Source organism: Chionomys nivalis, chromosome 23, assembly GCF_950005125.1.
Source record: "Chionomys nivalis chromosome 23, mChiNiv1.1, whole genome shotgun sequence".
Lineage (NCBI taxonomy): Eukaryota > Metazoa > Chordata > Mammalia > Rodentia > Cricetidae > Chionomys > Chionomys nivalis.
The window spans coordinates 2,231,483-2,244,702 of NC_080108.1; the positions used below are offsets into that span (position 1 = coordinate 2,231,483).

The window sequence follows — 13,220 nt, forward strand, 5'->3', positions numbered from 1 at the left end:
AATAAGGAAACATTAGGTTTTTCTATAAAACCTATTTTTATGCTTTTTTTATATAAGCACTAAAATTATGCTGTAAAGCATTCTGATCTTATGATCCTTAGAGTCCTCCTCTTTAGTGTCTAGTAGTTCTTTACATTGTATTTTCCCTGTTAAAATTCCTGACAGGTTCATGCCCTATGTGGGCCCCGGATGACGTGCAATCTGGGGCAGTAATGAAGCTTGGTGTGACGCTAAGGTGGGGGAGGCATTTGGAAGAGATGCTCTTCAGGAAGAGATGTCAGCAAGCCGAGCAGTAAGAGGCTGGAAGGATGACCCGGATCCGAGTTAAAATCAGCGAAGAATAAAGACCAGATTTGAAGGGTTTGCTGAACCAGAACCTTTAACAGGAAGCCCATGGCCGCTGGGTGCTTCCAGAGATGACACAGAGAGCTCCATCACAACACTCAGTTTCAGTGAATTATGCCAAAAATCCCAGTTTGGGAGTCTTGCAGGCCAGTGTTAATATCTACCTCACCATGCTCATTCTCAGCCTCATGACCAGAGCTACATTTCCCTTCTTTAAGCCCAGGCTACTCCTCTGTTAAACTGAATGCTCAATTTTCTGTTTGCCTCACTGAATACATTCACAGTAAAAACGAAGCCTTCCTACTTCCTAAGTTGCCTAGATATATAAATTCTACAGTGATGCACCCCACACACACACCTCGCTGTTCCTGGACCCGCTCTGATCCAAGCATCCCTTTGTTCTTTGAACCATTACTACACCCTGCTACCCAACACCTTAATAATTCTTTCCAAAGCGTATTAAAAGAAAAAAAGCAACAATGGACTGGGGTGTGGCTCAGTGGTAAAGTGCTTTCCTGGCATGCATGAGCCCTGAGTTTGATCCCCATTATTATAAAAAGAAAAATAAACCAAGCTGGGGGCTGGAGAGAGGGCTCAGCAGTTAAGAGCACTGGCTGCTCTTCCAGAGAAGCCCCGTTCAATTTCCAGCTCACAACTGTGTGTTACTTCAGTTCCAAGATACCGTCATACCAATACACATAAAATAAAGTTAGATAAATTATTTTTTTTACAAACCAAGCCGGACATAGGGTACACACCTGTATGCGCAGCACTAAGGAGGTAGGGGCAGAAGGGGCAGAAGGGGCAGAAGTTTACATCATCCTCAGCTACACAGTGAGTACAAAGCCATCTACACAAGATCTGACTTCTCAAAACAAAAGCAAACAAAATAAAGTAAAAACCAAGTACCGAGCTGGTGAGATGGCTCAGTAGCCAGTGGGACCTGTCACCAAATGTGATAGCCCAAGTCTGCTCTCTGGGACCCACATGACGGAAGGAAAGAACCAACTCCATTCTCTGATTTCTATACACACAGCATGGCACCCATGTACAAGTAAGCAATACTATAATAAAATTAGAAAACAAATACAAAGAAACAAATCAACAACAACAAAATCACAGGCCCTCCAGCCTCTGACACCTATCCTGGCTGTCCATGACACATTCAGGGAGCTCTGTGGTTTGTGTTTGCTCATTCAGATACCTTTGCCTGGAGTGCCCCCATCTCTGGTCAGTAAAATATTTTCCTTTAAGGTTGGCCCAAACGTAACATTGAGTACACACAGATTTTGTCTTTCACAGAATAGGAGGCATCCTGCCCCTGCACGGAGACTCCTGGCCTTACTCTGTCACCTGCGACTGTGCCACACCTCCTATACTGGCTGGGAAGGAAGCACGACTATCTCACTCGGTGGTGTCTGCTGAACACTCAGAAGGTAGCCTAAAATATCCCAGGTATCTAGGCAGACGTCTGGGGATCGCTAGTAAGCAAGTTCCTAAGCTAGTGCACGGGGTCAAGGGACAAGCACGGTTTGCAATGGAGACAGATGTGACTCGTGTGCTTTGTGAGCCTGTGGTGAAGAACAGGGATGTAAGTGGAGACGGGGCTCATATATGTGGCAGACATGGAAGAAAAAGTCTTCAAGGCTTGTTCTCTTTACCCCTTGGGCCTAGCTCGTCCTTCCCGTAACACCGGACAAGTCCCCTCTTGCCCCCGATCCCAGTCCCTACTCTCCTACCTTAAGTATACATCAGTCTCTAGGCCGGAGGCACCATGTTCCACGGCCTTCTCAAAGGACATCATGGTATTCTCTGGTGCCAGCTATGGAGGAAATGAATATCAAGCCTTGTGCCTTAGAGTCTCTCCTCCCAACATTTCTCTTATGGCAGACATAGAGCTTGGGGATGGAAGGGCTTTAGAAGCAGACTGGCTCCTGGAGCTGTCTCTTCAAAGAGGCTGACCGTTCCCCTATACCCGGTCTTGGCTCCCGGAGCTGTCTCTTCAAAGAGGCCTGACCATTGCCCTATACCCGGTCACACACTGGGCGCAGTGAAGGGAAGGTGACAGGAGATAAATGGACACAACTAAGCCCGCATTCTCGTCATGTCAAGACCCTCCTTCCTCCCCGGGTCTCTGATGCTTCCGAGGCTCCCTTCTTCATCCCATGCCCCCCACACCTGCACCCACTCGTGCTCACTTTGCTCAGACCTACCATGGGTGCGCCTCTGTGTCCAAAGAAGGTAGGCTTAGGCCCTAAATTCTCCTTCTTCAGAATGCAGGGAGAATAAATCCCCAGCGGCATCAAGTAAAGACACAAAAGAATGATAAGGAAGGAAAGTCCAGCAGCTATCTGTAGAGCTGAAAAGGTTGAGGGGAGAAACATGGGTAAAAACGAAAGGAGGGGTGGAGACCCGTTCCAGACAGCTAGCTACCCCACAGCAGCAGCTGGTTCACCTTCTGTTTCTGGCGTGCCCTCCCTTTCGGGGCTTAGATATAAATACCCAGAATTGTTCAGATACACGATTTTTTTCAGCGCTGGGTATGGAATTCAGACCCCATGTGTACAAGTACTCAACCACTAACCTGCACTTCAGAACAAGACACTATTAGGGCGATATTGCTGTAACTTGGAAATAAAAACGGAAAAACTGTACAGAGGTGGGTGGAGGAAGGGAGGGAAAGAGATACAAGAAGAGCCTCTGGGAGCAGGAGCTTGGCTGGTTCTGAGACTGAAGACCATCCTGAGAGACCCTCTAGCTCAGGGCAGAGCAGTACAGGTGAAAAGGTGCTGACAGAAATGTGAGTTCAAGGCTGAGCTCCATCACTTCTGATTGTAACCGAGGACGTGTGATGTAATCTCCCTGAGTCTTCATCCTCTTTCTGTAAATTAGGTCTGTCTGGCAGCTGAGTTAACCTCACAGCGCTGTGACGACAGTGCTCACTCATACACACCGACAAACACTAGCTTTGTTTTTATCCCTTCTTTCTCGTCTTCACCTACAGACCTCGCCCACAACCACCTCCCACACCACAGTCCATCCTTGATTCCGTCCCAACACCTTCTGTTTTAGACCGCTGGGGATCCCACCCACTTGTACTACCTATGTGCATCAGCAAATTGAGACCTCCAGGTCTAACCTTTTAACCTTGTGAATATATTACATGTCTCCAGGACTTCGTGCTCGTAACCTGCCATTCTGTATCTTCTTATTCTAACTAAAACAAAGAAAGTAGTTTATTAATGTTCCCTTTAAGCTCCTATCCGAGGAATATATTCTAAAATTTACTATATACACATGCATGCACACACACGCGCGCGCACACACACACACACACACACACATGCGCGCGCACACACCAGCACCACTATGAAACCAGCCCTTCACTAGCCTGCATACAAGCCAGGAAGCAAGTGCCTTTCATTTGACAGTGGTGGAAGAGAGATGTGGAAAGCAGACCCCACAGCTTTCACTCACAAAGCAGTTCAGCACACCGAGCTTACTGTCTTGTTTCCACAACACTGCAAAAGAACAGGGAGCACACCAGCTTCAGAGGCAGTCACTCCTGCTTCTTTAAGTTCCTAGGTGTGGCAGGGGTCACGTGGGATCTCTCTGAGTTACCTGATGTAACCAAAGATCACTGGGCATAGTATTAACTGAAATTCGTGATGTCTGTGTATGAACAGGCTAAGTCTTACAGAAGCACTTAGGTCAAGGCAAAATCGACATGTCCTCTGCTGTCCCCTCTGTCCCAGATAAATGGCGTGCACCAACAAAGGGGAAATGATGCTTTCCTGGGAGACTCTTTCTCAGAAGAAGGATGGCTTAGGCCTACAAATACTATGGTAGGCCACAGGAGTCGGAAAGTGAGACCATCAAGAGCCTGCCTACATAACACAATAAAGAACTTTCAAAGAGGCACAGCTCTGTCTCTGAGTGGAGGATACAAGCTGGGGAGATCAGGCAAGGTTCCACTTCACACGACATACCTTCCGATTCCAAGTGGGCCACACAGATGGCTAGGGGCCAGGAAAGAAGAATCATCACAGTTATGAGGCTCAGGTGCAGAAAGGGAGCAAAGATCTGGGGAAAAGCCAAGAGTCAGACTCGACACATCTGGACACCGTGATGAGCAGTCCAGGCTGGTGCTCACCTGCAGTGACAGCCCAGCTATCAGCCACTTGTCCGTCCAGTAATGGTTCAGAACATACAGTAAGAAGGAGCACAGCAGGATCACCAGGAAAATGAAGACCTGGGGAAACAAAGGTGCCAAATGTGGATCACAACTGTCCTGGGCATTGCATGCCATTATTTAGGCCACCTCAATGAGGGTGGCTCCAATCAAGTCGCCTTCATTGTTCCCAAGTGTTTGCTGTGTAGCATGGCTGGAAGGAATCACACGATTGTGTGGCTTGATGCAACCACCAATCTAGCATCTCCACCCCTGCCTTTTCAGTTATTTTCATCCTTAGCTGGCCATCCATTTTCAGCAGCAGTCATTACCAACCTTTACCTCCTCTGACTTTTTTTTAAAGGAAGTACAAGCCAAGATCTCAAATACACGAATGCAAAATTACTGGTCTATCAGAAAGCCAAATGAATCACAACAGTTGGACTGCTGAATTTACTTCTTATCCAAACCCAAACTTTACAAATGATTTAAAAGGGCACAAGCAATCATAAGGTACAAATAAATTATTTCCCTTGGGAAAATCTAGTCACGTAAACACAGCTACTCATAAAAGGTCTTTCTTCCAGGCCCTCTAATTTTGAGCTTAGGCTGTGAGGTGTGTTTTGAGACGAGTGTATAGAAATGCTGCTTCACAGAAGGAGCCCTGTTGTGCGTGGCGTGTCCTTATCCGTCACTCCACCCACTGTACAACTCCAGGGAGTCCTTCTGCTGCCGTGAGACCTGTGTGTTCCAGGCTGATTTAAAGTAAAAACACCCAAGGTACATTAAGTCTAGCTTGCTAGAAAATTTCACAGAGACATCCCATTATTGTTAGCTCACTGTTACCTTAGGGTTTGTTTTTTAAATAAGGAAGTCAAGTTATAAGCATTTATATGAGGAGTTTTGACTCATCACTGCAAGATAAAGTGCTCTCTGGGTATCCCTGGGTGATTAAGAGATTCTAGACCTGCTGCCAATCCTACCCCTTCTGGCTTATTCTGAAAAAAGGGTAAGAGTAAACCTCCAAGCCCCCAAGAATCCCCCTTGCCAATAGAAACAGACTCCATAGGCCTTGTTTGCGCTGATTTGAAGGCCTAACCAAAGTAACTACCTTCCAAGGAAGGTCACTTCCTGTCATAATCCCCTTCATCTCTTTTCATTGTCCACAGATTCATACTGCAATTAGATCCCAAAATAGTTCAGAACAAGAAAGTTGAGAAAAATGGCAAGAGTTTATTATTTGAATGAACAAAAAAAGTCCCACTGAAGATGTCTCGGAATTAAGTTTAAGGATGATGCTAGACAAGAAGGAAGCATAATTTTAAACCAATCTAATTTAGCCGGGCGGCGGTGGTACACGCCTCTAACCCCAGCACTCAGGAGGCAGAGGCAAAGGCAGGCGGATCTCTGTGAGTTCGAGGCCAGCCTGGTCTACAAGAGTGAGTTCCAGGACAGGCTCCAAAGCTACAGAGAAACCCTGTCTCGAAAAACCAAAAAAAAAAAAAAGCAGAAACAAGCAAACAAACAAAAAGCCCAGTCTTACTCCAGTGATATGAAACATATATCAGAGATTTTAATTTCAGAATACCAGAATCTAATTTTAAACAACGTTTTGTTGTCTGAAACTGGCTCAACAGTCACTATATGTAATCAAAAGAGGTAGGTAGAATAAAAAGCTCACTGAAACCTAGGACTTAACTGGACACGAGCATTCTTACTTAGAGGCTAACAAAATGACGTTCTGCTGACTGCGTATGGAAAGGCAGCTAGGATAAATCTGTGGCTAGGATTTAGCTGAGAGTTTAAGCCTCCTCTGTTTCTGACTAAAGATGTCAGTTGTCCTTAATGAAAGTGGGATGCCAACAATTTCTTTGTCAAAGATTTAGTGAGAAGGGGCTGATGGAATAATAAGTTATTTTCATCTTCTGCTGATTAATTTATGAGAGTGTCCAGCATCTAAAATGGACAGCACTAGCAATAGGCCTTTCCCCCTTTTTATATACATTCTTTCCATGAACGAGCTCATGATTTTCAATTCCCATTTATTTTAATAGTACTTAAGTTTACACTTCCATTTGAGTAAGAGGAGACTTAAGGAGGCCACTGGAAAGACTTGCCATGCTCACAGTCCTGGAGAAACACTAGCACGATGTTGGCACCATACTCGAGGGAGTCTATAAAGAGGAGTGTGCCACTGGACCTGGTCCAGCCCACGGCAGGACAAAGTCAGAGACTCCATGGTGCAAGGATGCTGTTGGTCCACACAGAGTGGAATAAGGGAACCAGTAATGAGCTTTCTGAGAGAAGCCTTGGTAGTATCATTTGAAAATGGATTCAAACCAAGGAAAGGTCAATCAGATCTTAAAGGAGAAGTTTCACGGGATCATGAGAAAGTAGGCACTGACCCAAGAAACATGTCATCAGGAAAGAGCCATTACCTCTCCACCATGGCAGGCATAGGCAAGCGAGGCCCAAATAGAGGAAGCAGAACGCTTGGATCTGTGAGATCGGAGGCGGGGTTACTATGGAGGGCAGAGAGCACAGTTCAATGGCTGAACCGGAACGCTGCTGTGATGAGAAGGGAAGGCAGAGTAAGACATCTGCAGGAGATGTCATAGGGAAAGGGAGAATAGGGAAGGGGTGAGAGAAGGCAGGAATTTACTTATCTCAGTTAAAACTGCACAAGCAGGTCTGTCAGGGAGCAGTGAAAGAGGGCCAGCTACACATATAGCACTGAGTGGTGGGAACCCCTGCCATTCTGTGTAGGGCCTCCCATCAGGACTGAGCGGTGGGAACCCCTGCCATTCTGTGTAGGGCCTCCCATCAGGACTGAGCGGTGGGAACCCCTGCCACTCTGTGTAGGGCCTCCCATGAGGACTGAGCGGTGGGAACCCCTGCCACTCTGTGTAGGGCCTCCCATGAGGACTGAGAGGTGGGAACCCCTGCCATTCTGTGTAGGGCCTCCCATGAGGACTGAACGGTGGGAACCCCTGCCACTCTGTGTAGGGCCTCCCATGAGGACTGAGAGGTGGGAACCCCTGCGGCTCTGGTTTTTTTTTTTATTGAAAAAAAAATTTTCCGCCTCCTCCCCGCCTCCCATTTCCCTCCCCCTCCTCCCGCCCCTCTCCCCCTCCCCCCTTCCTCTTCTCCTCCCTCTCCAGCCCCAAGAGCAGTCAGGGTGTAGGGCCTCCCGTGAGGACTGAACGCTTACCTTATGACACGTATGCAGATATAGTTCAATCCTTTCCCAGAGTAAAAAAAAGCTGAGTAACTGCAAAGCAAAGAAGGCAAGGCGGTTATGTTATCTTTAACTGACTAGGTCCTACCCCAGCAGTCTGTAGCTCAGGGCCTTCACGATGGGCACCCCTTGCACTGCTGAGGCTACTTTTTATTTTCTCTTGCCATGCTATTTCTCATCTCTTTAAGGCTCTTTTTCCCCATGCCACTGACCCTTGAAGCCAGTTTAAATGTCATTTCCGCTCTGTAGCGTCCACCAGCACCCTAGGAGGAATTCATTGCCTCTCCTCTGGGAGCTCACAGCCATTACCACTGCTGCTTCCTTCCGGCACATCTATCCTTCCCTGTGACGGACCTCAAGCCTGGCATTACTTAGAGTCACTTATAAGACAAAAGAGTTTAAGAGTCAACTCTCCCAAGGGCCACTTAAAAGCTCTTTCCAGAACTGGTGCTGATGTTGTGATTGTCATTAACATTGTATGTGCTCAATACATTTCAAATCTAAGGCTAAACCCAGCCAGTCATCAAGTCGGTATGAGCACAGACACAGAAAGCTCACGTCCTCAGCTGCTAACATATTAATGTACAAAGCACTTACCTTTTACTACAATAATTTTGTGTATATTTTATTTAGCCATATAAAAGTACATTTTATTAAATACTATCATTATCATTTGGAAATTAAAAAGCAGTCAAGGCTTAGAAGAGCTATGTGACTTGACCAAGATTACCGTGTAAGCACTCCAGAACTGACGCCAGGCCTCGCTCCGTCTCCACTGGTGTCCAAAAGAGGAAGGCTATAGAGTCTGCTAAGGCCATGACTCCGCTGGACGCTAACATTTTCACACTGGAAGCTAACAATCCCGTTTCTCACTGATTGTGCACAAACGCCGTACAAATCAGTAGCCCAGAATTTAGCCCTGAGCACACACTACGCCTGCATCCTCCACACTGAAAGGGGAGATTCTCAGCTGGTCTCTCTACCTTCACATCACAGCTTCTGGGGTCATTTTCCCTAAAATGGAAACTCATGTTTACCACGTTATCTTACTTCACTTTCAAAAGCCGTCACAGGTATGCCTCCCATCACTACATCGCTCCCTTCCTGACAAAGCATCAAATACGCTTCTCTCTCACTCCTCTCTCACAGTGGGTTCCCTCAGCCCACAATGTGCCTCACACTTCCGCCCCCACATCCAAATCCACTGTCTATTCAAGAGTCCACTCCAGTGTTGCTACTGTGTGTGTGTGTGTGTGTCTGTGTGGGTATGTGCATACACATGAGCACAAATGACCACATGTGCACACATCTGCACCAAGTACGCACACATGTTCATGGACCACTTTTATCTTGGGATAAAAGGTCTCTCACTGAACCAGAAGCTTATGGCTTCAGCTAAGCTACCTGGTCTGGAGCTTCAGGTAGTACCTGTCTCTGTGCTGAACCTCTGCAGCACTGGTTTGACTCTGGAGACCTAAACTGATATTTACACGGCAGACACTGCCCTGACTAAACTGTCCCCCAGCCCTCCAGCACTGCTCCTTCTAAGAAGTTTTATTTGATGATCTTTGCTGGCAGGGAGCTCTTCCCTCTTAGAGGCCCTGGCAAGCTGCATTCGGGCATCTATAATGATAATTACCAAGTTCCATGTGCAGTAGTGACTGTGTCTGTGATTCCAAACCCTGGATGAAGAAACAATCGCAGCTCTATCTCACACCAGTCTGTGATGACTACTTTTCATGGTCATTTTGATTTGATTTAAGATCTCCATGGAAACACTTCTGCATGCGTTTATAAGAATTTCTACAGAAAGGTCTAACTTAGGAGGGAAGACTCTCTGAATGTGGCCAACAGCATCCCATGGGCTGAGGCCCCAGACTGAATAAAAAGGACAAAATGAGCAGAGGGTAAGCCATCTCTCTTGGCTTCCTGACTGTGATTTGATGTGACCAGAGGCCTCATACACCCGCCTCTTCCCACTGTTCCTCCTCTACCACAGAAGACTGCATCCTCTCAGGTTGCATCTGTCCCAGTGATAAGAAACGGAATGAGCACGTTATCTCTATCAAGAGCTCTACATCAAGACAGAAACTACACACTTTCATTTTATTGATTTCTACATAATCAGTACTCATTACAATATTTTCACAATAATGATCACATTTTTAGAAGAAAAATATTGCAATTGACAACATACTCAAGGGTTGGACTCTTGTATGCCAGAGAGGTCAGTGGGCATATGGGATTATGAAATCAAGGTAAGCAGCCAGTGTCCAGTTAGAGCTATCTTTCTGTTAGTCTCCATTCCCATGGATTCTCTTGCGTGGTATCTGTCTTCAGGCACCATGACTCCAGCAGGTCACGCGATAGCGACAGGGTCATATGCGAACAACCTGCAGCTGAGCTAGGAGACTAGCGTTTGCAGAGCATAAGGCCCAGACTGTGGAGGAAAGCACTAGGTGTTTAAATGATAATGTTAGTGAGCTCATGGATAGAGTACGAAATGGAATAAAAAGAGGTGCTCTGTCACCCTCTCAAAGGACCAAATTGATCAGACAAATCCTCTAAACAGCATAAATCTTTCAGCCATCCCTTGTGCATAAAACTGAAGCGGCCGATGTAAACTCCCAGCTCTACTAATATTGAAGACTCCAGATAGATACAATAGCACAGGAAGGAGCAACCTATGAGACTGCTCAAAAGTGAAAAACGAGAAGCATCACTCACCAAAAGCAAGGACGTGTAGGCAGTCAGGATACCGGCTATACTCAACATAAAAATGGACCACAAGAACCAGCGTTTTGCCCCTAGATAAACAACCCTGAAAAATACGTTTCAATCCTTAAAATATAGCGGGGATCAGTAATAGCATCTACATTAAGGGTAGAGACAAGAGTAGACTAAATGGGGCATAAAAAATGGGGGGACGAGAGGAGGAGCGCTCTGTGAGCAGATCTTATGAGTGCTTTGGGGATAGGTTTTGTTTTTTTTTTTTGTTTTTTTTTTAATTTTGTACACTAGGCAACCAACAGTGTTAATGTAGCCTCTATAAGTGGAGAGATGTTAAAAAGTTATATATAACATATATCCAAATTTATATCATCTTCAATAAACAATGTGATGTAGAAATTCTACACTATCTGAAGAAAGGAAATCACCCCCTGAATTAATTACATCAACATGACCAGTCATTTCTCCCTTCCAAGTTCCCTGTCCAGGTACATGTATACCTGTAGCATGATTAACAAAAACGCAAGAGACAGATATTGGGGCTCAACCTGAAGACCAGAGAAGCAAAACAGCCAGCCACTGGTTCTTACCTCAGCCTCAGTCTGAAAATGGTGATGCTGCCTCCAGGAAACCTCAGAATGAGATTGTGACTGTGAGCTGTCTCCTCCCATTTTATCTTCCTCTCTAGGGCTGGGATTAAAGTCGTGCACCACTGGGATTAAAAGGCATGCACTATGGCAAACTAGCATGGCTACTGGGATTAAAGGTGTGGGCCACCACTGCCTGGTCTGTAAGGCTGGCCAGTGCGGCTGTTTTATTCTCTGATCTTCAGGCAAGCTTTATTTATTAAAATACGAATGAAATGCCACTACGTATACATTCTTACATAACTGCACTCATAACCACCATATAAATTGCTCTCATCTGTATGAGAGCTACGTCCCAATCAGTCCGCTCTGAAAGTACCATCTGTGGGAAAACTACTAAAGACTTGTGAGGGGAGACAAAGACTATAACCACATTAAAAATAATAAAGGAGGGGCTGGAGAGATGGCTTATTGGGCTAAGAGTACTAATTGTTCTTTCTATAGGTCCTGAGTTCAACTCCAAGCAACCAGGTGGTGGCTCACAACCATCTATAGTGGGATCTGATGAATAAAATACATAAATCTTAAAAGAGGACTTCAAAATAATAAAGAAAATGACACTTTTGTATGGTTTATATGACACACCACGAAGGACCGGGCAGGCAGTCCTCAGTGAAGAGCCTGCGAGGGAAGGGCACTCTGGGAAAGGGAGCCCTGGAAGGAGGGTGGGGTGGAGCGCAGTGCTAACACTGTCTAGCATATGAGCCCCAGGTCTGATAGACACCCTCAGAGGTTGGGTGGAAGTCAAAAGGGGACCCAATTAAGCTTCCAAAATAGATGAAATTGTGCCCAACAAAACACAATTAGTAGAACAATCAGGAAAGTTTTTTTTTAATGTATCTGTTTTAGTTTTCAATCTTGAACCGTTTCTTTCACCTGTTTGTTTTTTCTTGGTTTTCTTTAAGGGATTTGTTGATTTCTTCCAATTTTTTGTTTGTCTTTTTCTCCATTTCTTTGAGGGGACTTTTCATTTCCTCTTTAATGGCCTCAAACACTCTCCTAAAGTTATTTTTTAGATCGTTCTCTTCTGCTTCGTCTGTATTGGGGTGTTGCTGTCACAGAGCCACTAGTTTTTGGTGGTGATGTGTGCTCTTTGTGGTGCCGAGTGTGCTCTTACCTTGTTGTCCACCTGTCCTTTCCTCTGACTGGTGTAGTTGGGGCAGTGTCTCTGGTGCCAGTGGATCCAAGGCTCAGACGGATGTTCTCCTAGTGGGGTCAGGGCAAGGGTTCCAATCACCCAGGAGATCGCTCTGCATCCTCAGCATTCCCGGAGGTAGTTTGGTGCTCCCGGAAGTTGACCTGCAATCCCAGAGGTCATTCGGGCACGCTCCCAAGGAGGTTGCTCACTTGGGTCTGCTCTCTCAGAAGTTGCTCAGTCTACCTGCTCCAGGGGAGGTCGCTGGCTCGGGCCTGGTCCCGCAGAGGTCCTAGTCTTTCTAAAATATTCTTTGTCTTCCTTCATTTTGTGAGAGTGGGGGGGCACAGCATGTCTGTGGCAGTCAGAAGGTAACCTTGTGAGTCGCTCCTCTCCTTATGTTGTGTAGGATTCAGGGATCAAATCTATGTTGTCAGCCCTGTTGAGCCATCTTGCCTGCCCCAGTACGAGTCTTCTTAATTAACCTGAACAGCATTTTATATGCAGCCTCATCAAATGCCAGCCTTTCATCTTAAATCTTGTCCTCAAGAACACATACCCCACATACATATACAAACACATACATAGAGTTTTAAAAAATACATCTTTTTAAAGTAAAAGATTGTATCTTCTAGAACTGCTGTGGATATGTTCTGTGTAAAGTTTTCTTTAAAGAAACAGAACCACAATGAGTGGTACAGAGTAAAATTTATCATAGGGGTCGTACTTCATACTTCTGGGAACATGGAGCATCTGCATGAGGGGTCTCTGCCCCTGTATTTTGTGTCAGGCCTCACTTAAGTCACTGTTAGTCAGATGGGCAGTCAGGAAGAAACTAGAACTTAGAACAAACTGAACTTCCACAGATGTACTGGAACCCATAAGAACAAACTCAAAGCCATGGCTGATTTACAACCTCGAGCTTTGATAGCATGAGCAACCCAAAGAATCTTC

General features: G+C 45.7%; 1 protein-coding gene across 1 annotated transcript in view; it reads right to left on the reverse strand.

Annotated features, from left to right (window-relative positions):
* The window catches only part of Gdpd4 (glycerophosphodiester phosphodiesterase domain containing 4), a 47,032-nt gene that overhangs the window by 26,478 nt on the left and 7,334 nt on the right, over positions 1 to 13,220 (reverse strand). Inside the window, exons 3-9 of the mRNA XM_057756639.1 lie at positions 10,482 to 10,575; positions 7,728 to 7,787; positions 4,499 to 4,597; positions 4,335 to 4,428; positions 3,485 to 3,562; positions 2,559 to 2,704; positions 2,085 to 2,167 (exon numbers count right to left, since the gene is read on the reverse strand). Coding sequence (XP_057612622.1) covers positions 2,085 to 2,167; positions 2,559 to 2,704; positions 3,485 to 3,562; positions 4,335 to 4,428; positions 4,499 to 4,597; positions 7,728 to 7,787; positions 10,482 to 10,575 — 654 coding nt within the window. The remainder of the gene's footprint in view (positions 1 to 2,084; positions 2,168 to 2,558; positions 2,705 to 3,484; positions 3,563 to 4,334; positions 4,429 to 4,498; positions 4,598 to 7,727; positions 7,788 to 10,481; positions 10,576 to 13,220) is intronic.